General features: G+C 57.0%; 2 protein-coding genes across 2 annotated transcripts in view; one reads left to right on the plus strand and one right to left on the minus strand.

The window, feature by feature from the left end:
• ADCK5 (aarF domain containing kinase 5) lies at positions 1–20,927 on the plus strand. Its single transcript, XM_021688856.2, has 15 exons — positions 1–96; positions 11,306–11,412; positions 12,318–12,467; positions 18,323–18,398; positions 18,532–18,732; positions 18,816–18,956; positions 19,043–19,156; positions 19,258–19,389; positions 19,458–19,541; positions 19,634–19,715; positions 19,789–19,867; positions 19,939–20,030; positions 20,104–20,356; positions 20,441–20,557; positions 20,645–20,927. The coding sequence occupies exons 1-15, from the start codon at positions 85–87 to the stop codon at positions 20,748–20,750; spliced, it is 1,746 nt and encodes a 581-aa protein (XP_021544531.2). The 5' UTR covers positions 1–84; the 3' UTR covers positions 20,751–20,927.
• CPSF1 (cleavage and polyadenylation specific factor 1) overlaps positions 19,663–25,780 on the minus strand; it is a 14,969-nt gene continuing 8,851 nt past the window's right edge. Inside the window, exons 19-38 of the mRNA XM_044914708.1 lie at positions 25,525–25,670; positions 25,274–25,452; positions 25,055–25,191; positions 24,795–24,969; positions 24,503–24,709; positions 24,334–24,423; positions 24,100–24,243; positions 23,877–24,029; positions 23,086–23,202; positions 22,917–23,007; positions 22,762–22,846; positions 22,551–22,692; positions 22,314–22,466; positions 22,066–22,242; positions 21,922–21,988; positions 21,797–21,844; positions 21,569–21,724; positions 21,367–21,496; positions 21,152–21,290; positions 19,663–21,055 (exon numbers count right to left, since the gene is read on the minus strand). Coding sequence (XP_044770643.1) covers positions 21,008–21,055; positions 21,152–21,290; positions 21,367–21,496; positions 21,569–21,724; positions 21,797–21,844; positions 21,922–21,988; positions 22,066–22,242; positions 22,314–22,466; positions 22,551–22,692; positions 22,762–22,846; positions 22,917–23,007; positions 23,086–23,202; positions 23,877–24,029; positions 24,100–24,243; positions 24,334–24,423; positions 24,503–24,709; positions 24,795–24,969; positions 25,055–25,191; positions 25,274–25,452; positions 25,525–25,670 — 2,584 coding nt within the window. The 3' untranslated portion in view covers positions 19,663–21,007. The remainder of the gene's footprint in view (positions 21,056–21,151; positions 21,291–21,366; positions 21,497–21,568; positions 21,725–21,796; positions 21,845–21,921; positions 21,989–22,065; positions 22,243–22,313; positions 22,467–22,550; positions 22,693–22,761; positions 22,847–22,916; positions 23,008–23,085; positions 23,203–23,876; positions 24,030–24,099; positions 24,244–24,333; positions 24,424–24,502; positions 24,710–24,794; positions 24,970–25,054; positions 25,192–25,273; positions 25,453–25,524; positions 25,671–25,780) is intronic.

The raw sequence follows: 25,780 nt of genomic DNA on the forward strand, positions 1-25,780 counted from the left end.
CGCAGGGGCTGCTGGGCCGGGGGACGGGGGCGTGCGGCGAGCGAGCGCCGGAGCGGGAGCGGGAGCGGCGCGGCGGCCTGGGAGATGTGGCGGCCGGTGAGTTCGCAGCCCGGCGTGGCCGGGCGCCGCTCCCACAGGCCCCGTCAGCCCCCGTCCGGAACCCCGGGGCCGGCCCCGAGCCGCCCGGGCCCGGGCCGCGTCAGGGACCGTCGGGGCTCTTGGGGGCGGGCGTCCTTCACCGCTGTCGGCGTCCCGGCTCTTCGCGGTAGCGACCCCGGACCCTGACCGTAGAGCCGCACGGCTGCAGGCCGTGCGGAGGCCCCTGCTGCCGGCTCGCTCCGCCCTGGTCTCCGGCGCGCCGCACGTCACCCTGAGCGGACACCTGCCGCCCGGCGTCTGAGCAGAGGAAGGACTGGGGGCGTGGGGGCGGCGGCCTCGGGCCGGGCTCCCGCCGGGCGGCCCTGCAAACCTCGCCCCGCGCCGGCCTTCCGAGACTTGTGCCCGATCCTGCGCTGTCCTCCCAGCCCCGGGAAGTGGCCGCTGCTCTTCCCGTTCTGTTTCTCGGTGGGGCCTCCCATGTTGGTGTATCTGCAGTTAGGATCAGCACCCTTTTTTTAAGGTTTTACCTATTTATTTGACAGAGAGAGACACAGCGAGAGAGGGAACACAGGCAGGGGGAGCGGGAGGGGAGAAGCAGGCCTCCGCGGAGCAGGGAGCCCGATGCGGGGCTCGATCCCAGGACCCTGGGATCATGACCTGAGCCGAAGGCGGGTGCTGAACGACTGAGCCACCCGGGCGCCCCAGGATCAGCACCTTTTAAACCTGGGGTCATAACCACTGACCCCGCTCTCACCCACTCTGGCCCCAGGAATCCATCCTTTTCGTCATAGGGTTTAGAGCTGAAGAGACTGAGAGGGTTTATCAGCATTTTCAACTTGGAGCTTTCTACAGGGCTTGTATTTTTCTAGTAAGCCTAGCCTTGTAGGGTTAGATATAAACAGTATGGATGCGTTTCTTTTTTTAATTTTATTTATTTTATTTATTTTTTAAAGATTTTATTTATTCATGAGAGACAGAGAGAGAGAGAGAGAGAGGCAGAGGCAGAGGGAGAAGCAGGCTCCCCGCGGAGCAGGGAGCCCGATGCGGGACTCCATCCCAGGACCCTGAGATCATGACCTGAGCCGAAGGCAGACGCTTATTAACCATCTGAGCCACCCAGGCGCCTCTTTTTTTTTTTTTAATTTAGATTTAATTAACATATAGCATATTATTGGTTTCAGAGGTAGAGGTCAGTGATTCATCAGTCTTATACAACGCTCAGTGCTGATTCCATCACATGCCCTCCTTCATGCCCATCCCCCAGGTACCCCATCCCCTGCCCCCCCTCCCCTCCAGCAACCCTGTTCGTTTCCTGAGATTAAGAGTCTCTTATGGTTTGTCTCCCTCTCTGGTTTTCTTGTTTCCTTTTTCCCTCCCTTCCCCTATGATCCTCTCTTTTGTTTCTTAAATTCCACATATTGGTGAGATCATATGATAATTGTCCTTCTCTGCTTGACTTATTTCACTTATCATAATACCCTCCAGTTCCATCCACATCGTTGCAAATGGTAGGTATTCATCCTTTCTGATGGCTGCATAATATTCCATTGTATATATGGACCACATCTTCTTTATCCATTCATCTGTCGATGGACATCTTGGCTCTTTCCACAGTTTGGCTATCGTGGACATTGCTGCTATAAACATCGGGGTGCACGTACCCCTTCGGATCCCTACATTTGTATCTTTGGGGTAAATACCAAGTAGTGCAATTGCTGGGTCGTAGGGTAGCTCTATTCTCAACTTTTTGAGGAACCTCCATACTGTTTTCCAGAGTGGCTGCACCAGCTTGCATTCCCACCAACAGCGTAGGAGGGTTCCCCTTTTTCCGCATCCTCGCCAACATCTGTCGTTTCCTGACTTGTTAATTTTAGCCATTCTGACTGGTGTGAGGTGGTATCTCATTGAGGTTTTGATTTGTATTTCCCTGATGGCAAGTGATGTGGAGCATTTTTCATGTGTCTGTTGTCCATTTGGATGTGTTCTTTGGAGAAATATCTGTTCATGTCTTCTGCCTGTTTCTTCACTGGATTATTTGTTCTTTGGGTGTTGAGTTTGAGAAGTTCTTTATAGATCTCGGATACTAGCCTTTTATCTGATAAGACATTTGCGTAGGGGCACCTGGGTGGCCCAGTTAAGTGGCTGCCTTCAGCACAGGTCATGATCCCAGGGTCCCGGGATCGAGCCCTGTGTCAGGCTCCCTGCTCAGTGGGGAGCCTGCTTCTCTCTCTCTCTCCCTCTGCCTGCCTCTCTGCCTACTTGTGCTTTGTGCTCTGTATCAAAATAAATAAATAAAATCTTCAAAAAAAAAACTGGGAAAAAAAAAAGACACTTGCAAATATCTTCTCCCCTTCCGTGGGTTGCCTTTTAGTTTTGTCGACTGTTTCTTTTGCTTTGCAAAAGCTTTTTATCTTGATGAAGTCCCAGTAGTTCATTTTTGCCCTTGCTTCCCTTGCCTTTGGCGATGTTTCTAGGAAGAAGTGGCTGCGGCCGAGGCCAAAGAGGTCACTGCCTGTGTTCTGTAGGATTCATGGATTCCTGTCTCACATTGAGGTCTTTCATCCATTTTGAGTCTATTTTTGTGTGTGGTGTAAGGAAATGGTCCAGTTTCATTCTTCTGCATGTGGCTATCCAATTTTTCCAACACCATTTGTTGAAGAGACTGTCTTTTTGCCATTGGACATTCTTTCCTGCTTTGTCAAAGATGAGTTGACCATAGAGTTGAGGGTCCATTTCTGGGCTCTCTCTTCTGTTCCATTGATCTATGTGCCTGTTTTTGTGCCAGTACCAGACTGTCTTGATGATGACAGCTTTGTAATAGAGCTGGAAGTCCGGAATTGTGATGCCGCCAGCTTTGCTTTTCTTCTTCAACATTCGTCTGGCTACTCGGGGTCTTTTCTGGCTCATACAAATTTTAGTATTATTTGTTCCATTTCTGTGAAATAAGTTGATGGTATTTTGATGGGAATTGCATTGAATGTGTAGATTGCTCTGGGTAGCATAGACATTTTCACAATCTTTGTTCTTCCAATCCAGGAGCATGGAACGTTTTTCCATTTCCTTGTGTCTTTCTCAATTTCTTTCATGAGTGTTCTATAGTTTTCTGAGTACAGATTCTTTACCTCTTTGGTTAGATTTATTCTCAGGTATCTTATGGTTTTGGGTGCAATTGTAAATGGGATCGATTCCTTAATTTCTCTTTTTTCTGTCTCATTGTTAGTGTATAAAATGCAGCTGATTTCTGTGCATTGACTTAATATCCTGCTACGTTGCTGAATTCCTGTATGAGTTCTGGAAGTTCTGAGATGGAGTCTTTTGGGTTTTCAACTTAGGTGCAGATGCATTTCTGTTCATTTTTGTGACTTGCAATGAGCCTGCTTTCCACAAGGGTGTTTTATGGATCGAGATGCGGCAGAGGCAGTGTGCAGGCGCTGAATTGGCCTTTAGCTCAGCACTTTACAGCTCGAAAAGTGTCTGCACATATTCGGGTCACTTAATCCTTCCAACCGCCCTAAGGAGTGGGCAGGCAGGTTTTAGCTTCTGATGAGGAGCTGCTCACATCTGGTAAGTGGAGCAGAGCCCAGTAAGCCTCTGAGACCTGACTGGTGCCAAGAGGGTCATAGACCCTTGGAAAAGAAAAGGGCAGGGTATTCATGGTCCTCTAGGCCACCTCTCGTGGGCCCAGATTCCTAGGCTCACTTCCTCCCTGTGGGAACATTTCTGTGCCTTGGATTCCTCTCCTGTTTAAGTACACAGGGTGGTTGACCCTGCCAGGAAACAGGCGTGGTTCTTGTCACCTCTGTAGTTCTTCTGGCTTGGGCCTCATCACGAGATGCAGCAGGTGCTTCTTAGTGCTGTGGGCTGGGTTGCCTGCAATGACCTTTCAACCCCTAATGTGCTCTATCTAATCGACAGGGTGGCAGGGAAGCGGGTAGCTCGGCCTGTTGGTGACCTTTGTAATATCTATTTGAGTCTCACTACTCAGAGCCTTTTTTCCCTCCCTACTTTATAGGTTGTTAGCTGAGTTCCAGATGAGCACTCTGTTTCTGCAGGCAGGCTGTGCACACACTCTAAGAAAGCATGAGAAGGGGGCGCCTGGGTGGCTCAGTCGTTAAGCGTCTGCCTTCGGCTCAGGTCATGATCCCAGGGTTCTGGGATCGAGCCCTGCATCGGGCACCCTGCTCGGCAGGAAGCCTGCTTCTCCCTCTCCCACTCCCCCTGCTTGTGTTCCCTCTCTCGCTGTGTCTTTCTCTGTCAAATAAATAAAATCTTTAAAAAACAAAAAAACAAAAAAAACCATGAGAGACTGGGGTAGAGAAGGCCCATTTCATCTCGTCCAAAATGGAAGGCTTTGAGGTGGTGGGTGCAGAGACAAGTGTAAGCTAGGGCTGTCCCAGGCAAGCCAGGGCATGTAGTCATCCTGGTGAGAAGGCACTGGTGCCTGGGGGAGCAGCCTGGCGATCCACAGCTCTCTCTTTGCCTGTTTGCTGGCATGTTCTGGTGCTTAAGCTCTGGGTGTGATTTGAGTTATATGTAATGTGCTGGAAATTGCCCTGGACTGGTTCCTGAAAGATTTGGCTACAAGTTCTGTCCCATATTTATAGTCATGTGACTTCTTTGGGCTTCGGGGATGTCTCTTGGATGATGGGGATAGTTTGAGGAGCACTGGCCATCCCAGACTGGAAGGAGCCAGGTCCTTGAATGGGCCTGTGGACTGTGGTGGGGGCTTTGGAGTTGTCAGCATGAGGCCTCATCCTTGGAGTCCTGTGCAGAGCCAGCCTGCTGCAAGGGCTGCTGCCATCTCTTACCTGACCGTGGCCTTCTTCATATTGCTCACCTAGCATCCAGGGTTGGGCCGTGTGGGGTTCTGGTTCATTCTGTCACCACTTATCTCAATTCAGCAAGCCTTCATGGAGTTCCTGCTTTATCTAACAAGCACTGCACTAGATCCTAGAAGCACAGAGATGATTGAGAGGTGGACCCTGCACAGTCTGGTGGGGGAACAGAGACTAACAGTCACACTCCGGTGTGATAAGGATAGTGGGAGAGGCATGTACCACTTGCAGAGGCGGATGTGGGGATGAGAGACAGGACTGGGGAATTAGGGTCTGGCGAAGGGCATTGCAGGCACCTGGGCCTGGTGCTGTGTGGGCTGTCCAGGTTCTACCAGAGGGACCTTTGTTATGGGAGTGTGAGTGGAGAGTCATTCACCGCTGGGGAATGAATTGGGGAATGATGAGATGCAGCCCGAGTCCTTACTGCTACAACGGCATCTGAGAAAGCAGAAACTGGTACTGGGGAGCTGCGGCCAGGGGCGGTTACCTTTCTGGCCTTGCCCCCTCTGAGGCTTGGGTACAGCCAGGGCCTTGTGCTTTAGTGTAAAATAATTCAGAGTTAGCATGCTCCTCTGTGAAAGAACACGAGTGTAGCCCTTCCTGCTCAGCCCTCATGGGCATCTGGAGGGTCTGGGGCTCTTGTGATGCTGGGTTTAGCCTGCAGTCTTGGGGCAGCCATGCCTGGGCTCTGATACGTTACATTCCCTGCCATCCCTTGCTTCAGCCTTGGTGCTCGCAGCCTCCGAATCATGAGGCCTTTCTGCTCCTCCGGTTTATTGGCTAGAATAGCTCATAAATCTTTCCCTTTCCCTTTCCCTTTCCTTTCCTTTTTCCTTTTCATTTTCCTTTCCTTTTTCCTTTCCTTTCCTTTCCTTTCAATGCTAATGTCTCAGAATAATCATTGTCTGTCAGCTTTGGCCATTTTCCTTCTTTGTCTGCGGTGGTGGTGCTTCTGAATCCATGAACACCACTGGAACTTTGCAGCAAACTTTGCTGTCCTTTCACTCGCTCCTGCCCTTCTGCTCCTGTTAAGTAAAGCATTTCTTCATATTCTATATGTAACCTATCTCCAAGTTTTATGTTGGAAATATGTTGGAAATAGTCTCTTTTATCTTCTGGACTAAGTGCTATTTTTTTTCTCCTGAAAAAGCTGTGGGAAGCTGATGATCTGTTAACATAAATAGTTCAATTTAATCTAGCAAGTATGTACTTCTTCATGTTAGGTGGAGCGGACTCCTGGGGGCAGGGCTGTTGGCAGGAGAGTAAGGGCATGGGGACCAGCAGGTGGCATGGCACAGTGAGCAGGAGGGCTGTGGAGAGTAGCTGCTCCTTGACCCCAGAATGACCTCAGCATGCCCATCTGCCTGGTCTGTCGTGTGGGCTGGGCGCAGTGCGGAGGGCTTTGCAAATGTTCACTTGACCCATACATGAACAGTACAGTGGTCCTTGTTTTATAGACAGTGAAACTGAGGTGCAGGGAGGGAGGTAGCTTGCTCTCACTGCACAGCTAGTACTTGCTGGAGCCTGCATTCCAATTCCAGGCTCAGCAGTCTGCGTTCATAGTCTGCCCCTTCTCAGCCTTGGGTCTACCTGAGTCTCTAGGGCAGGGCCATCCTGGGCACTGTCTGGTGTTGGGCAGTGTCCCTGGCCTGCACCCGTTCAATGCTAAGAGCACCCCTTTTCCCAGGTTGTGACAACTAAGAGTGTCTCCAGACAGTGCCAGATGTCCTGGGCACACGGTTGCCCCTGGTGAGTACCCCTGCCCTGCCCTAGCTGCCTCATCTTCAAAATGCCACCGTCCTAGGATATGGAGAAGAAGGAACCCTCTTACACTGCTGGTGGGAATGCAGCTGGTGCAGCCACTCTGGAGAACAGTATGGAGGTTCCTCAAAAAGTTAAAAATAGAGCTGCCCTACGACCCAGCAATTGCCCTACTAGCTATTTATCCAAAAAATACAAAAACACTAATTCGAAGGGATACATGTACCCCTTGGTTTATAGCACCACTATCAACAATAGCCCAACTATGGAAGCAGTCCAAGTGTCCATCTACTGATGATGGATGAAGAGGTGGTATATATACAATGGAATATTATTCAGCCATCAGAAGGAATGAAATCTTGGTATTTGCAACAACATGGATGGAGCTAAAGAGTAATAATGCTAAGCAAAGCAAGTCAGAGAAGGACAAATACCATGTGATGTTGCTCATATGTGGAATTTAAGAAACAAATGAGCAAAGGAAAAAACAAAAGAGAGACAAAGCAAGAAACAGACTCTTAAATATAGAGAATGGATGGTCCCCAGAGGGGAGGAGGATGGAAGGATGGGAAACAGGTGGTGGGGATCAAGGAGTGCACTTGTGATGAGCACCAGGTGATGTGTGTGAGTGTTGAATCACTGTATGTTAACTATGCTGGAAGTAAAAACTTAAAATAGGGGCGCCTGGGTGGCTCAGTTGGTTGACCATCTGACTTGATTTTGGCTCAGGTCATAATCTCAGAGTGGTGAGATCGAGCCCCATGTCAGGCTCTGTGCTGGGCATGGATCCTGCTGAAGATTCTTTCCCTCTCCCTCTGCCCCTTCCACACCCTCCCTCTTTCTCTCCCTCTCGAAAACAAACAAAAAACAACAAAAAACCAAAAACAACTTAAAAATGCATGACAATAATATAAAAGGAAGGTTAGAAATAGAATTGACAGTGTAGTAAAGTATTTGCAACTGGGGGAGGCGGTAAAAGTAATTATCTATATTAGACTATATTAGGTAAGGGATTCACAGTTTAGTCATTTATGTAACTTTATAAAGCTTTGTATGTGATTGCAAATTTATAAAGGAGACAATAGGATAATAAAACAGCGCCACCTTCCTGACTGGGACTTGGAAGAGCATAGCAGATGCCTGCCACTTTGATCATGAGAACGTTCAAATACAGGGACAAGCTGACAGAGTGGTCCTACATAGTTAACTGTCCCGATACCCACCACCTAGATCCACCCGTTATGAATATCTGCTCTAGTTGTTCCTATTTCTATTTGAAACCGTATATTTTGTTGTCATTGGAGCATTTGAAAGTAAGTTGCAGACATTTTGTTTTTTTTAAAGATTTTATTTATTTGACAGAGAGATAGCGAGAGCAGGAACACAAGCAGGGGGAGTGGGAGAGCGAGAAGCAGGCTTCCCGCCGAGCAGGGAGCCCGATGCGGGGCTCGATCCCAGGACCCTGGGATCATGACCTGACCCGAAGGCAGACGCCTAACGACTGAGCCCCCCAGGCGCCCATAAGTTGCAGACATTTTGACACATCTCTAAACATGTCAACATGCATCCCCTAAACATCATTCTCACTTAACCGTGCCTAGGAGTGTGAACAGTAATTCCTGAATGTCTGTTGTATTCTGACTAGCTTGTTGTCCCAGGACTGTGTTTATAGGAGCTTTCCTGCCACATGAGGTGCGCCTGGGTGTCTTGTCTGTCTAGCCTCCCAGTCTACAACAGTCTTCCCACTTTTTTCCTGTGATTGTTTTTTAACTTATTGTTATAAAAAATTGCAAATATTGGAGTGCCTGGGTGGCTCAGTTGGCTAAGTGTCCGATTCTTTTTTTTTTGAGAGAGAACTCGCACAAGTGGGGGGAGGGACAGAGGGAGCTGGAGAAGCAGACTCCCCGCTGAGCAGTGAGCCCGACTTGGGACTCATCCCAGGACTCCCGGGATCATGACCCGAGCTGAAGGTAGTAAGCGTCTAATTCTTGATTTCGGCTCAGGTCATGATCTAAGGGTCATGGGATCGAGTCCCATGTCGGGCTCCTCGCTCAGTGGGGAGTCTCCTTGTCTCCCTCTGCTTGCTCTCTCTCTCTCAAATAAATAAATCTTTAGGGCGCCTGGGTGGCTCAGTTGGTTAAATAAATCTTTAAAAAATTTTGCAAATATTTATTTATTTTTAAAGATTTTATTTATTTATTTGACAGAGACACAGCGAGAGAGGGAACACAAGCAGGGGGAGTGCGAGAGGGAGAAGCAGGCTTCCCGCAGAGCAGGGAGCCTGATGCGGGGCTCGATCCCAGGACCCCAGGATCACGACCCGAGCTGAAGGCAGACGCTTAATGCCTGAGCCACCCAGGCATCCCTGCAAATATTCATAGAAGCAGAGAATTGATTAACGGCTGTGCCCAGCACCAGTGTTCCCAACTCATGAATCCTAATGACTTTCCAAAGAGGCCAGGCTGTTTAGAGGATGCCCTGCACCCTGGAGCCACTTGTTGGACTTGCTCAGGGCCACTGACCGTGAGTGCTGAGCTCCACTGGCTGGCGGCTGGTGCCTGTTGTCAGTTCTTACTCAGCGGGCTTGCAGTCTCCTTGGGGTCAGAATCACAGCACAGCCCTCACTGGTCAGAGTTCCAGGCAGCCGGTGTGTGACGGCATCGAAGCACTCCCTGGCTTACCAGCCTTGGGCCATCTTGCCAGTTCCTCACACTTGCCTTGAATCCACTGGGCTCCATCACCCAGCACCCTCCTCCTGGACTGACCTCCCAGAATAGTGCCCCCTCCCTGCAGGAAAACCCCAGGGCCCCTCGGGATGCTCTGCCTGACTCCAGCTCACTTTGCTGCCCACTCTTTTTGGACAGCCCCCCACCTGTGAGCATACAGTATGTTTTCCAGCCTTTCGCACAGGCCTCTGCTCCCCAGAAATGCCCTGTGCTCTCCTGGCTTCAGGCCTCTACTGAGTCCACATTCTCTGTATAGAAGACCCTCTCTGGTGTTCGCGTGGAAGTCCTACTCGCTGCCAGGTGGCAGGATCCTCCGTCCCTTGTGCTCCGTGCTGTCCCTGTGTCTTCTTGGCTTCGTCTGCATCTGTCTGTGGCCCCTGTTGCATCCAGGACCCAGGGTCACACAGGGCATCTCCGGCAGGGTTTGGGTGATGGGTACGTGTGGTAGAAGGTTGGAATCGGGTGAGGAGTACAGGGAGGGAGGGGGCTGAAGGCCTTGAAGAGAATAGGCAGGGGCCGGACGGAGCGTGGACAGAGATGCATCTGAGGCGAGTGTATGGTGTGGGCAGGGCTTTCCTTCCTGGCGCACCTGCTTGTTGTCACAAACCCTTGGGATCCCAGTGTGGAACCAGCCGTGCTGCAGGCACTCTCTAATGTTCTGAGCAACTATCCCCCAGATATCTGTGGTCACAGATGCCCATCCTCTGGGCTTCCTCTTCTGCTGCTGAGCCTCAGCATAGCTGTGTGCATGTGGCCGAGTCGGGTTGCGCGGGCCAGAGGGCTGGGCCAGGGGGAGGGGGGGCTGTGCTATCCTGCTCTCTTGCACAGAAAGCCTAGGGGCTCTTCCTGCCACTGGTCCTCACCTCCTGTCTGCCTGCGCTGCCTTTCTCGCCTCTGTGGGGTTTCCTTGAGGATCTGTGCTCGCTGTGTGTGGCCTTGCTGAGCAGAGGTTTTCTGTCAGCCTTTGTTCTCCTCTTGGGACAATAGGTCATGGACCTTTTCCTTTGACTTTTGTGTTGTTTTGCAGTCCTTGAAATTGTCTTCAGGGCTGTGTGTTTTGGCCAGAAAATGATTGGAAAGTCAGTCCTTTATTTGGTCCAGGGTTCACGATAAAAATGTTAACATCTGTGCCATGGGTCATGACTAACCTTTTTTTCCCTAAAAAGAGAGTTTGCAGTTGGCAGTTTGTGGTTGAGGAACTCTTAAGACCCCATAATTCAAATAAGATTGGGAGACCAGGTTCGTCACTAAGTGTAGGAGAGCCACGATGTTTCTGTGGTCACTGGAGTAAACCCGCGCGCTGTGCCATCCCCGCGGTACGCCTTCCACTTGGCCTTCTCCGCCCTCCTCCAGGTCTCCGCCGCTGGGGTCCTAGCAGGCGTTCTCAGAACGACCACCGACACAGCGTCCCTTTTACTGCCTCTGGTCTTCCACCCGAGAGCGACATCTTTCTGATTGTGTGATTAAGCATTATTGATCATTCCTTTGAAAATTCAGAATGACTTCCTGAGGCTGCTGGTCAGTGGGCTGAGCGACAGACAAATAGTGAGAGGTCCCAGGGCCCGGAGGAGAGGGTCCAAGGCGGGGCCGGAAGGGATGCACAGCGGTGGGCGCTTCTAATGACCTGTCATGGTGCCTCGAGGCAGAAGCTCCTGCTGCAAACGGTGTGGGCTTGCCTTCTCTCGCGTCGTTCTTGGATCGCGTCGGCCTTGCTCTCCAGAGGTGGCATTGTCCCTGCGTTCCTGAACCAAACATGTAGGCCTGGCCCCGAGCACAGCCCTGCGAGTGCTGACAGGCGCTGATGGCATATTTGGGTAGCGGGAGGTACGGCTTGCCCCTCGGCTCCGGGCCTGTGTGACCCTGTGCCTCTTGCTCTCTTTGCAGTCACAGCTCTGCAGCTTCCACTCTGCCCTGCTGCACAGCAGGTGGAACCCCTGGCGGTGCCCCCCTGCCTTCCCCAGGAGAAACCTCAGGGTCCTGCCCGCAAGTTGGTGAGTTCTCCACAGCCCCGGCTGCCCTGTAGGGCCCGTGCCTCCTGCCAGGCAGGGATGGAAGACCTCTCTTGTGGGGCGCAAGGCTGGACTTCCTGTGCTTCCACCCCCAAGACAGATGCATCTGCCCCTCCGTGTGGTGGCCTGGGGTCGGTAGCCCCCTGCCCCCACCAGGGACTGGCGCCCCTGGGGCAGGACTCCCCGACAGCAGCAGCATGAGCGCACCGAGGCTAGAACCGTGAAGAAGGGTGGGACCGCTATGGATGGGGCCAAAACAAGGGGGAGAAGTAGCAAGAACTGGACGTAGGAGGGTTCCAGGCCTGAGGCCAGTGGGCAAGACAGCGAGGGAGTGAGGTGGGGAGCGTCAGGAGGCTAGACTCAAGCCTGGCGGGCCGCAGTGAGTTACCCAAGCATGCACTCGCTGCCTGGTGACCTTGGGGCAGGCGTGTGACTAGATGCCAGGCTCCCGTTGGGCTCTCCCTTCGTCCCCGTCACCTGCGCACCTTGCGCAGCTCTGCCATCCTGGCCCTTGGCAGTTCACTTGGGTGACTGCTTGTAACTCCGTATGGCATAGGAGGCCCTCGTCCAGTGAGGGTCTCAGCTCTGCCTGTGAGCTGCTTCCTGTGAGGCCAAAGGCTGCTTTCTTTGCTCACTGGCCCCTTGGAGCCTGGCATCCAAGGTATCTGTGGGGCTCAGGCAAGGTGACTTGGAACACGCTAGTGACCGCTCGGGCCTCTGGAACCGGTGTTGCCTGCAGGGGCTTCTGGGAGAGGTGCAGCTCCCTGGGGTGGGCCAGGTTCTGGCTGAGAGTGCCCCTCAGGCTGTGGGCAGCAGAGGCCCGCAGAGACCTGGCCCGGTGGGCAGACGGGAAGTGACCTGCACCATCCACCTCTGTCTCCCTCCAGGTCCTTCAGATCCCAGCCCCTATGGAGGAAGGCGCTCTCTGCCACGATGCTGGGGGTACCCCTGCTACTTGGGGCCCGCTATTTCACAGCAGAGCCTCAGGAGAAGAGAAGGATGAGGCTCGTAGTGGATGGCGTGGGGCGCTTCAGCAGGTAGAAGGAGCGGGGGCACGGTGCGGCTTTCTCCCCTGCCCAGGCCTGTCCTGAGATGTGTGGAGCCGGAGCTGGGGCTGGGAGGGGCTGCGAGGGGCTGCAGGGTTTTGCTTGAAACTTCCAAGCTGCCTTCCAGACATTCCAGTATGGCCAGGTCCACGTGGTCATAGTGCCAACGAGCACACCAGACGTGGCCTCTTAAAGACCCTTCAGATCACCCTCGGCCAGTGGAGGGAGGAGGGCTGGTCAGGCTTCTGCCAGCTGGTGGGCAGACGGGAAGCTGCTTCCTCCTCTTCCTCTTTCTTCTCGCCTCCACTCCCCCAAGGAGAGTTGGCATCCAGAGGGCTTTGGGGCTCAGAGGGGAGGGCTGCCATCCCTCCTCCAGTCCCAGTGGACTGGTCTAGAGATGGATAGTGTCTGGTCATTAATATTAAGGGTGCCTTAAACTGAAGGCCCTTTTCATACTCCCTTATCTACCAGTGCGAGATTCTGGGGGGTAGGGGTGATCTTCCTGTTGGAGGAATTCCTACAGCCAAGAAATCCTGAGAACCAGCTCTTGGCTTTGAGTGAAACCTCAATCTACCCAAACGCACTGTTGGGCTGGACTGGGGGGTGCACATGGTTGCCCAGGGAGGTGGTTCAGCCTCCTTGCTTGAGGAGGCTGCGGGGTCGGGGGCTGCAGCTCTGAGCACCTGCAGCCTCTCAAACCTGGGTCCATCTCTCAGGGGGAGGCTTAGGACTACTAAGGCCTTCAGGCAGTTAGCCAGAAACTTCCCTGAAATTTATGCTGGTGGAGGCCATGGTCGGGTGGATGGCTGAATGCTTGACCACTTCCTGCTGTGAGGACACGACAGCCTGGTCACTTCTTAGCTCCTTGATGGCGGCCCCGCCCCTGCGCACCTGTCTCCCTCGGTGGTCAGGTTTGCCTAAAGCACCTCGTTGCCCTCCTGGGCAGGTTCTGGGTAGTGAGTTCTCTGTCCTGTAGGGTTGTCCAGTCTCCCAGTCCTGAGGTGGATGAGGGCAGAGCCTGGAGTTGGCTCTGTCTTTTCTTCTGTGGCTCTCCACTGTGTGGGACTGGTGGGGATGGTCCCCATGCGGCCTGCTTCCGAAATGCACACTTGGCATGTCTGGGCCTGTCTCGCCGTCCGCTTCACACGTGCTGCGGTCTCCCAGTGTCAGATGCCCCATCGCAGGCACGCCTGCCCTCTCGGCTTCCTTCCTGAGAAAATGTATTTTCACAGCTTGCTTTTGGAGGTTGAGCTGGGATTGGAGGGAGGCAGCTACAACTATTCTTTTCCCAACATGTTCTTGTCAGCTGTAAGCCCCAGCCATTGCAGGACAGGCAGGCTGGGCACAGGGTGACCACAGGGCCTCCAGAGTCAGGGTCAGTGTATGTGCGGGAGCCCAAGGACGGAGCACAGGTGGGGAGCACGTTGGGGCGGGCTCTACCAGGGGAGTCGGGAGCTCGTTCTGTTGTAGGAGAGCCATCAGAACACATCACATGTGTGTGAAGGCTCAGAGATGGGCGGTAGGAAGTCTGCATCAAGTCCTTGCTTTCTTACCCCGCCCCTTACTGAATTTTAACTTCTCAGAAACCTGTGGGCTTTTTTTTTTTTTTTGAACACAGTTTCACATGTCCAGAAAAGTTGTAGGAATTAGACAAATGAGTTGTCAGTGTGTTCCATTGTCCCTGCAAACTGGGGTGTATTTCCTAAACAAGGACATCGTCCATAAGCACCATCAGGACATGGGTGTGTTATGAGCCTCTGACTACCTAAACTCATCCACCTGTCACCAAGCATCCCAGCAAATAACCTTTTTAGCACAAGGATCCCGTACCAGGCCCATCTCTAATTTCCTGCCACCTAGAACAGTGCCCCCGTGTCTCCTTGGCTCTTACGGCTAAACTTGAGGTCAGGCATGGTCCCCAGACCCCCATCTGCGCCCAGGGCTATCAGTTTCGATGGTTCCCTAGGACAAATCACAGAACTCAGGAAAGTCCCGTACTCTGGATTAAGGTGTTATCATAGCAAAAAAGATACAAATCAGAATGAACCCAAGGAAGAGATGCACAGGGTGAGGCCCGGGAGAGCCCCAAATTCAGAGTTTCCATGTCCTCAGAGACCTGTGACACCCCTACTCCTGCCCTGTCGCTGACATGCCACGGTGCCTTCCGGGCATTCTGTGAGCTTCAGTGTGCACGGTTTCCACGGGAGTCTCCTAGGCGTGATTGAATCGTTGGCCTCCGACTGAGCTGCCTCCAGTCTCCCTCCCTCCCCCAGCTGTGCTGACCTCTGGCGATCTGAGCACATCATCAGCATGCACTGCCCGGGCCCATCACCCATCCCAGACACTCCTGTCACTCGGGAGATCGCAGGCCTTCAGAGGCCACCTGCCAGGAGCTGGGGCAAAGGCTGGGCCTTTCTGGCTGAAGTTAATTCTTCACTACACGTGACCTTGACACACCGGGAGGCTTATAAACCAGTGATGCTGTGCGGCGAGGGTCAGCAGACTGTGGCCAAACGTGGCTGCTGCCCGTTTGATAAATAAGCTTTCTTGGACCTGGTCTTGTCCGTTGTGCACGTTACCTGGGCTGCTCTCACTGTGACAGCAGAGGGGAGGCCATATGGCTCAGAAAGCCCAAAATCTTTACCGTCTAGCTTCGTAAAGAAAAATGTTGCTGCCCCCTTTTGTAGAAGGCCCCCCCATTTGGGTTTGTCTGAGGTTTGCTCGTGGTTGGATTCAGTTGGTGCATTTTGTCATGTTCTGCACCCCCGGGGCGGTGCACGGTTTGTCCGGGTCCCTTGTCTTGGAGCGACATTGGGGTCGGTTCCCGTTGCCCTTCTGCCCACTGGCTCAGCAGCTCCCAGGACTCCTTAGGTGAATTCATTCTTACTGGGGCCCCACATGGTGGTTTTTCTAGTTCAGCTGTGCCACATCTGTTAGTTGCCATTCTACTATAAGAAAACTTTCTCGGGGCGCCTGGTGGCTCACTCGTTAAGCGTCTGCCTTCGGCTCAGGTCATGATCCCAGGGTCCTGGGATCAAGCCCTACATCGGGCTCCCTGCTCAGCGGGAGGCCTGCTTCTCCCTCTCCCGCTCCCCCTGCTTGTGTTCCCTCTCTCGCTGTGTCTCTCTCTGTCAAATAAATAAATAAAATCTTTAAAAAAAAGAAGAAAACTTTCTCTTCTCCCCATTTATTTGTATCAGTCTGGACTTAAGGATTTTTTTTTTTTTTTAAAGATTTTATTTATTTATTTGACAGAGAGAGAGACAGCGAGAGAGGGAACACAAGTAAGGGGAGTGGGAGAGGGAGAAGCAGGCTTCCTGCCAAGCAGGGAGCCCGATGCTGGACTCGATCCCAGGACCCCGGGATCATGACCTGAGCCGAAGGCAGACGCTTAACGAGTGAGCCACCCAGGCGCCCCTGGATTTTTTATTTGATTGTATGGATTGCTCTCTGTTGATGTCAGTTATTTTGTTGTTGTTTTTCTGGGTTTAGCCTTTGTGATCCTTTTTTTTATTTCCAAGTTTTTATTTAAATTCCAGTTAACATACAGTGTAATATTACTTTCAGGTGTAGATCCTTTTCTTTTATCTCTAACATTTTATTGTAAAAAATTTCAAACAGCGGAGTTGGAAACACTGTACAGTGAACCTAGATTTTGCCATTACATCTTCAAATAGTTGTTGTTTTAACTCCCACCCCGAGTCCTCTTGCAGTGTCTCCATCTCTGGAGCATTTTATTCCTTCTTGCACGGAGATGCTCCAGGCTCATCTTGTTCTTTCCCAGGCCTGGATTCAGCCATTCTCCTGGGAGCCTGGTTCCTTGGAACAGAGAAGGGTCTTTTTTTTTTTTTTTTTTTTAAGATTTTTTATTTATTTGACAGAGACACAGCGAGAGCAGGAACACAAGCAGGGGGAGTGGGAGAGGGAGAAGCGGGCTTCCCGAGGAGCAGGGAGCCCGATGCGGGGCTCGATCCCAGGACCCTGGGATCACGACCCGAGCCGAAGGCAGACGCTTAACGACTGAGCCACCCAGGTGCCCCCCGCCCCGCACTGTTGTTCATTTTTTAAGTTCAAAGTTGGACACTTTTAGCTTCTCTTATTCTCTAATAGAAGTGGTTAAGGATAGAAATCACCACTTCCTTGCAACCTCAAAATTTTGATATGTAATTTTTTCATTAGCATCTAGTTAGAGATAGTTTTGTATTTCCACTGTGATTTCACTTTTTTAAAGCTTTTATTTATTCGTTTGAGAGAGAGAGCAAGCATGAGTGGGGGAGGAGGGAGAGGGAGAGGGAGAAGCAGGCTTCCCGCAGAGCAGGGAGCCCGATGCGGGACTCGATCCCGGGACTCTGGGATCATGACCTGAGCCGAAGGCAGACGCTTAACGACTGAGCCACCCAGGTGCCCCCGGAGGAAGGGTCTTAAGGACCAGGGCGTGGATGTTGGTGTGCTCACTGCTCTGGGCAGTCTGCTCCCAGGCCCTTCCATAGACTAGAGTGAGGGGCTGTTTGGATGTGTGGCTGTGTGCACGCGCACACTTACATGTGTCCATCTCTGTGTCTAGCCGTACACACCACACCTTGTACACACAGATACTTCCCAGGACAGAGATCATTCTCATTTACTCTTTTCTCCACCTGGAAGAATCTTGGCTTCCCTTGTCCATAATTTAGTGACTTATTTGATCAGTCACCGAGTGTAGCAACTACCCTCGCCCCTTTGCAGACCTTGCATTCCCTTTTGGACTGAATTATTCAGGAAGGAGGGAAGCCCCCCTCCCCCGCTGTGTATCTCTGGGGAGCTCAGAGAATTCCTGTGTCCTTGCTCACCCTGCCAACCGTGCGCTCTGTTCTTCACAGACAGTCCTGTTTGTTCCCTGGGTCCGGCTGGGGGTGAGTGGGACAGAGCCCTTCATTTGTGGAGTGCAGCGCGGCTCGCGTAAGGGGCGGGCCGCCCTCTGACTCTGCTCGGGCATGCTCAGTCACCGCGACTGCGGGGGTAGCATATACCCTAGCAGGGAGGCAAACCGGTCCAGAACCCAGCAGCCTCTTCCTTCCTGCCCTTCAACTCTGACCCTCCTGTGCCGGAGGTGGGAGGCAGAAGTTAGAGGTTTGGCTTGACCAGGGGGCCCAGGTCCCCTCAGGGCTTCTTCCTTGAGGAACAGGAGCCCTACACCCCTCTCATGAAGGTTTGAGGGTCTGCGGTCTGTGATGCTGGAGGCTGGACTCAGCCCTGGTTCCTTCCCTCTCCAGACCCAGGGCGGCCTGTCCATAGCCTGGGCCACGGGGAGTGAGTACCCTTGCCAACATAAGGAGGGGCCCGGGTCCCCAGGACCGTGGAGAGCACTAGGAGCCCTGCTCTGGGATCCAGCTCCCTGGAGGCTGCTGTCCACAGACACATGGAGAGCGCCTGGGGGCTCGGCGGGGCGCACGGTGCAGAGGGGCCTGGGGCGAGGGCATGTCTGAGCATGGGAGCTGGTGACAGCCGCCCGCTCACTAGCCGTCAGCGCTGCACAGGTCTCAGGTGCTGTAAGAGAGCAATGAGAAAGAAGCCTGGCATTCGGGCCGGAGCGCCCCCCCACCAGCTCCCGCCCCTCCCGTCTGTGCTGGGTGCTCGTTGGCGCACGTTCGGGCACAGGGGTGGTGTAGACCGGGAGCTGAGACTGCCCTGCTGGCAGTGCTAAGAGCAAGGAGGCCAGACCAGAGCCTGTCCTCTCCCTCCTGGTCCAGCCTGGGAGCCCAGCAGCCCCTGCCGCACGCTCGCTCCGGGCCGGTGGTTTGGCGCGGGGGTGGGACGGCTCTGAGGTGCCGTGCCTGCCGAGGGCTGAAGGCAGCCTCTGCCAACAGGTCTCTGAGGATAGGCCTACAGATCTCCCTGGACTACTGGTGGTGTGCAAACGTCGTCCTGCGCGGGGTGGAAGAGGTTTGTCCCTGCATCCTAGCCACAGTGGGAGAAGAGGGGGTACGGTGACACGCTCGATGAAGGTGGGTGCTGGGGGCACTAAGGAGGTGCCTGCCCGCCCGCCCCCATCCCTTCCCTCCATGCCTATGGTCAGAACAGCCCGGGGTACTTGGAGGTGATGTCTGCATGTCACCAGCGGGCGGCTGATGCCCTGGTCGCCGGGGCCATCAGCAATGGGGGCCTCTACGTGAAGCTGGGCCAGGGGCTGTGCTCCTTCAACCACCTGCTGCCCCCGGAGTATATCAGGACTCTGCGTGTGCTGGAGGACAGGGCCCTCACGCGCAGGCTCCAGGAGGTGAGCCCTGCACTTGGGCTGGGGGCTCTGGCAGCGCCTCCCCCCCTTCCCGCCCCCCCCCCCCAGAACCCCCCCCCGGCCAGGTGGACGAGCTGTTCCTCGAGGACTTCCAGGCCCTGCCCCACAAGCTCTTTCGGGAGTTCGACTATCAGCCCATCGCCGCCGCGAGCCTGGCCCAGGTGCACCGAGCCAAGCTGCACGACGGCACGGAGGTGGCTGTGAAGGTGCGTGGGGGCCCGCTCTGCACCGCAGCGGGGTCTGGGGCGGTGCCGGCAGCCCTGGGTCCTCCCTGCACCCTCGCCCAACGCAGGTGCAGTACATCGATCTGCGGGACCGCTTTCACGGCGACATCCACACCCTGGAGCTCCTGCTCCAGCTCATCGAGTTCATGCACCCCAGCTTCGGCTTCAGCTGGGTCCTCCAGGTAAGCGCTGCCCAGAGGCTGGAGCAAGCAGGGTCCGCACGTTATGTGCTGGGGTGGGCTGGTCCCCAACCTCGACCCCCAGCTGCCCGTGTGGCCCCCAGGACCTGAAGGGCACCCTGGCCCAGGAGCTGGACTTCGAGAACGAGGGCCGAAATGCCGAGCGCTGTGCCCGGGAGCTGCAGCACTTCCGCTATATCGTGGTCCCCCGCGTGCACTGGGACACGTCCAGCAAGGTGGGCTGGGCCCCCTCCTGGGTGGGAACGCGCAGCCCTGCTGAGCTCAGCCACTTGCTCTCTCCCAGCGTGTGCTGACGGCTGAATTCTGCGAGGGCTGCAAGGTCAGCGATGTGGAGGCCATCAAGTGCATGGGGCTGGCGGTGAAGGATGTGAGTGCCTGTGCATGAGTGTGTGGGCGTGGGCGGGCACGTGTGCGCCCCAAGCACAGGGTGATGGTGGCCCGGTCCCGTTCTCTCCCCAGATCGCAGAGAAGCTCATCCAGGCTTTTGCGGAGCAGATATTTTATACAGGCTTCATCCACTCGGACCCCCACCCTGGCAATGGTAGGAAAAGTCCCCGGGGGTGGGGGTGGGAGTCAGGGGACAGGGGACATGAGCCGACACGCTGTGTCCCTAGTTCTGGTGCGGAAAGGCCCCGACGGGAAGGCCCAGCTGGTGCTGCTGGACCATGGGCTCTACCAGTTTCTGGACAGGAAGTAAGCCGGGGAGCCTGGAGGGGCTGCGGGGCAGGGCCTGGTGCCCGGGCCTTATCGCCGGCTGCCCGCAGGGACCGCTCAGCCCTGTGCCAGCTGTGGAGGGCCATCGTTCTCAGGGACGACGCCGCCATGAGGACACACGCAGAGGCGCTCGGAGTGCGAGGTGAGGCCGGAGCGTGCGGCGTGGGGGCTCGTGGGGCCCACGGTCCTGGCTCACCGCCCGCCCTGCACCCCAGACTACTTGCTCTTCTCCGAGGTGCTCATGCAGCGGCCCGTACGCCTGGGGCAGCTGTGGGGCTCCCACCTGCTCAGCCGGGAGGAGGCGGCCTACATGCAGACCATGGCACAGGAGCACTTTGAGGACATCATGGGGGTGCTCAAGGCCCTGCCGCGGCCCATGCTGCTCGTGCTGCGCAACATCAACACCGTGCGTGCCATCAACACCGCGCTGGGCACCCCTGTGGACCGCTACTTCCTCATGGCCAAGAGGTGGGTGCTGGCTGGCGGGGTGCCGGGGGGTGGGAAGCGGCGGCGGGAGTGGGGCTGGGCCGGGCTGACCGCGTCTCTGCGCAGTGCGGTCAGGGGCTGGAGCCGCCTGGCAGGTGCCGCGTACCAGAGCCTCTACGGTGCCAGCCTCCTGCGCCACATCAGGGTCATCTGGGAGACGTTCAAGTTTGAAGTGGCCCTGAGGTGAGGGGAGGGGAGGGGGCAGGCACCCCGGGCAGGTGGTTGAGACCCGCCCCCCCACCAACCTGTGACCCCTCTGGCCTCCCACAGGCTGGAGACCCTATCTATGCGGCTCACCGCCCTCCTGGTTCGGCTCTTGGTCCACCTGGGCCTCCTGCCTGAGACCCGGGGGCTCTCCGAGTATTTGGAGACCTAGGGAGCCCCGGGGGCAAGAGGGCCTCCGAGCTCATCTGCGTCGGACCGACAGAGCTGGCCAGGCCTGCAAGTGCACACGCCCTGGGACCTGGGGCGCCGAAGCAGCTGGGGCCTAGGGTTGGGGGCAGAGGGGGACACCATGGGGCTCTGAGGCCCAACAATGACCACAAGCTCTTCTCAAAGCAAACATCTCCTCCTCGTGTTTTGTACAAAAAGGGGTGGGGGCAGCGCACGGGGGTGGTGGTGGCGTCCGGGAGCCTAGAAGTGGGCGGTGACGCGGTCAGTCTCCAACAGGTCGTCCAGGATCTGCAGGGGGAGGGGCTGGTGAGCGGGGGGGGGGGTGGGGGTGGGGGGAGGCCAGGTGGGAAGGGCTGGGCCCCGCGGGGCAGGCCGGGGGCTCACAATGTCCGGGGTGGTGCCGATCTTCTTGGCCAGTTCGCCGCGCTCCATGGTGCTCAGGTACAGATAGCGGTTGAGCAGCTCCCCATCCAGAACGTTCCGCACAGCGTTCTGCAGGATGCGCCGGTCCACATGCAGCATCCTGGGGAGACACGCAGGCTGTGTAGGGTGGCGGGACGCGGGGCGGGACGCGGGGCGGGGCGGGGCCGCACGCTCACCGGAAGGCCCTGGGGTTGAGGCCGGCATGGTGGGGCAGCATGGTGGTCAGCGCGTTCTGCAGCATCAGCAGCCGCCGGTACGTCTTCTCCTGCATGGGCAGCAGGAGCCCGATGCCACCGTCCAGCGTGGCTGCAGGAGGCACCATGTGAGCGAGGCTGACCGCCCCGCCCCGCATGCCTGCCCGTCCCGCCCGGGACTCACCAAACCAGGTGATGTGCTTGTTTTCCCACACCACCGACTTCTTGCTCGGTCCCTCCGCGGCACCGCGGCACGGCGTCCTCCAGAACGTGTTCACGTGGGCACCCACGTGGAAGTCCGCCCGCCGGAGCAGGCGCATGCCCCCGAAGCTCTCTTTGGCTGGGCCAGAGGGAGCTCAAGTCATTGCCTGCCCAGCGCCAGCCCCCGCAGAGGGGAAAAGGGAACACTCACCTTCTGGCAGGTACATGTACACCATGAGGTTGCGGTCACGGTCAGACACTGGGGAGCAGAGCCCAGGGTCAGCCGGGCCACCCCTCACGTCTCCGAGCCCCGAGACCCCCAGGCCCTGTGCTCACCCAGGAAGCCCAGCTGGGCGTTGTCCACCATGAAGTCCACGCTGTACACTTCCAGGGGCTTGGCATCCTGGGGACGGGGCACGGACGTCATGGCCAGCCCGCGGCCAGCACCCACCCAGCACAGGGTCTAGGCTGCATGGGTACCCGGGACACGAGGCTCAGCGTCTTGCTCTCCTCCTGGTAGCGCAGCAGCGAGATGCTCTTCATGACGTCCGCCGCCAGGATGAAGTTCTTGACGCTAATCATCTGGTGGATGTAGAGCTGGGTGTCGATGAAGGCCATGCCCGTCAGCTCGCTGGCCCGCAGGCTCCACAGGAAGATCTAGGGGGACAGAAGCAGTGGGTGACAACGGGCAGGCAGTGGCAGGCCCCAGGGTGAGCGGGAGGGCTCACCTTCTGACCGATGGCGGATACCAGGTGGCCGTTGCAGTGGCAGAGGGCGGTCACAGGCCCCTTCTGCTCCTTCTCATACAGGACTTTGAACTTGTTCTTGGTCAGGGGCTGGCCAGGCTCAGGCACCACCTCGATCACATCCATGATCAGGATCTGCCAGGGAAGGAGGGTGGGTGATGTGCAGGGCAAGGGCCGGGGCGGCCGGGCACCGCCCACCCCCGCCAGCCGGCCCCTTACCCGCCCTCGGCACGTGACCTCCTCCCCCTGCATGAGGCAGGTCCCAGCAGCCACGTAGCCCTTGAGGCCTGACACCGTCTCCTCGCTGCGCAGCGACACGGTCTTCATGCAGGTCACGTGCTCCCACTCCTCCAGCTCGATCCTGCACAAGGCAGAGTGAGGATGCCGCCTCCTGGCTGGCCGCCAGTCCCCAGCCAGACCCCAGCCTCACCTGGCGTTGGGGATGGCCTCCCAGCTGACCGGGGAGATGAGCTGGATGGAGAAGGCCTCCTGCTGGGGGTGGATGTATCGGTCGTCTGCAAGGACACGGGCTGGCGGTCAGGGTGGGCAGCCTCGCCAGCAAGCCCCACTCTGGGCATCACGCACCTCTCTCGATGGTCTCGAACTCCTTCTCCTCGCCTGTCATGCGCGGGATGCGGGTGCATGGCATGTTGGTGCTGGTGGCTACTGCATACACCTGGGGGAGAGGAGCGCGTCACGGGCGTGCGGGAGGCCACACCAGAGGGTCCCTGGCCCTAAAAGGACGGGGTCAGACCTTGGACTCCACGTGGTAAGCCACGTAGTGGGCAGTGCAGCGCAGGGGGATCTTCCTGACAGGCCACGGGGCATCGTAGGACAAGTAGGCAGGCAGGACACTGATCCTCAGCTCGCCCTGGTGCGTGGGGGACAGGGGCCGGTGAGGCCTGGTATCCGCCAAGGGCAGGGCAGGCAAACCCGGGCTTCCGAGGGCTCCGCGAGGCCAGCCCTCAGCTCCACCGGAACCGGGGTGTGCAAGGGACTGAGCCGTGTGGTCCCGTGCTTCACGGCCTTCCCGTCCCTTCTCTCAGGCTCACCCGGGGCTGGGATGCTGGCCACAGACATGGTCTGGGCCCAGAGGAAGCTGGAGGCTGCAGGCGAAAAGTTACCCACACACTGACCAGGCCAGAGTCTGCAGACAGACGAGGGGACCCCTACTGGCCCCCCAGCTGCTGCCCTTCGCCCGCAGTTCTAAGAGCATCAGCACCTACAGAGCACTTGCCACATTCTCATCACGAGTCCTCACACTGACCTCACAGATGAGAAAACGGGGCTCAGAGAGGGTGAGCACCCGGCCCGGAGTCACACAGCTCCTGAAGGGCAGAGCAGTGACTGGAACCGGCCCCGCAAACAGGCGCCCTCAGGGGCTGCGGCCGCCACTCCCGCCTGCCCTGTCCTCCAAGCCTTCCCAGTGTCTCACCTCTTTGACCTTGGCCTCGTCCACCTGCTAGACACCCCGCAAGGTCCCCAGCGCCTCCTCCTGACCCAGGCAGGGCAACACGGGGCACATGAGCCTTGGGGTCTCCCTACCTGTCTGTTGAAATACAGGAAGCCACGGGGACAGTTGACGTTGTGGAACGGGGCAAAGGAGTCAATGGGACCGTCGATGCCCATGGGGTGCAGCCGCAGGGCCCCCCGGCCAGTCACCAAGAGCCAGTGAGGCGAGGGGCCACAGATGAACACCTGAGGGCAGGCACTGTGAGGTGAGGCCCCATCTGCCCCACCCCGGGCCCCCCCAGAGCCGCCTGCCTACCCCCGAGTAGCCATAGATGTCCTCGAAGTACCGGAACCGGGCCACGCGGCCCCGGGCACCAGCCCCCTCCTCGGCACCGCTGCCTTCCGCTTTCTTCTTGGACGGCTTTGGCTTCTTCTCACGGAAGTTGATGTTGTGAGGGACCTGGAGGGGGTGGTGCGCCATGAGGGCCCGGGTCGTGCCCCCAACCCCGTTCCACATCCACCCCACACCCGGCTCAGCCCGTCACTGCACCTTCTTGAAACGGACTTTGAGGTTTCCCTGGCCGAGCTGGGAGTCGTGCGGGAAGGCCTCGTAGATGAGCAGCTCCTGGTCCACGTGCACCTGGGGGGCAGCGCAGGGTCACCAGGGAAGTGGGGGCACCCGGCCGGGCCGCCGCGGGGAACAAAGGGTCCACACTCACCAGCAGATAGGGCCTGCTCTGGCGGCTCCCCAGGGCCACCAGCAGCACCTCCTTGACAAGGGGCAGCTCCCCCTGGCGCGTGGCCTCCTCCTTTCGGGCCTCGCCCTGCGTGGTGGGCTGACCAAAGGAGCTGTCCACCAGGACCCGCTGCCCCACGGGAAAGTTCTTCACCAGGAACACCAGCCGCCAGTCAGGGAGCTGGTATATCTGTGTGGGGAGTGGGGTTAGCGGCCACAGGAGGCCACAGGAAGCTGGGGACAGGGAGCTGCACCGGGCACAGGGCCCCACGCACCTCCATGGTTCCGTTTTCCCGCACCAGCAGGCACCAGTGGGTGGGATCGGCCCGGAACGGGGTGGGGTCCCGGTCCGCAGGGGGCTGGCTGTTCCTGCGGGCCTCCTCCTTGCTGGGGCTGAAGAGGGAGCCCGAGTCCCCATACAGCATCTCCTCCTCGTCATCCACGGTGGGGCTAGAGGCCGGGGCCGGCACACAGGTCACGCGGGGCCTGCCATAGGCCCCCTGGCCCAGCCCGTGCCCTGACTGCCCCCACGTACCTGGTTTCCGAGGCCTGGCCCTCCGCCTCGGAGCCACTGCGGCCCCCGAGCTCATCGCGGGCCCCGCCCAGGCGGCTCTCCGTAGTGAACATGCCGCTGACATCTCGGTACACACACAGTGTGATCACCTTGGACTGCTACAGGGACAGGGACGGGCTCAGCACGGGGCGGAGGGGGAGGGGGAGGGTCAGCAGGCTGCGGGCAAGGCCGGGTGCTCACATGGTGCAGCGGGGGCTTGTGCAGTGCCAGGCGGTGGTGACGGCCCCCATACGAGTCGCTCTTGAGCAGGAACATGGTGACCTGGCCCTCGGCGCTCATAATGACCACGTAGGGGTCAGCCACGGCACACTGCACGATGGGGGAGCCCAGGTCCACGGGGATGAAGTGTAGCTGGTTCACTGTGGGCACAGGACGGTCAGCACTGGGTGGTCAGCACCCACCACCCTTGCCCGCCCGCCGCCCGTGCCCACCTCCTTCCAGCAAGCGGATGCCAAGCGGCGACACCTGCACGATGTAACGATTGTCCCCAATGTTGCCAGCAAAGACCGTGGGGCCCTGTGTGGCAAAGCCACTGGTGTCCAGCTCCATGATCTCCTGCCCTGTCTGCAGGATCTGCAAGCGATGGGAGAGTGAGGCACACTCCCCCGGCGGCCGGACCCCCCCCCCCCGCCCCCGCGCGCCCCCCCCCCACCTCCCCCCCCCCCCCCCCCCAACCCGGGAGTGTGC

Source organism: Neomonachus schauinslandi, chromosome 4 (assembly GCF_002201575.2).
Source record: "Neomonachus schauinslandi chromosome 4, ASM220157v2, whole genome shotgun sequence".
Lineage (NCBI taxonomy): Eukaryota > Metazoa > Chordata > Mammalia > Carnivora > Phocidae > Neomonachus > Neomonachus schauinslandi.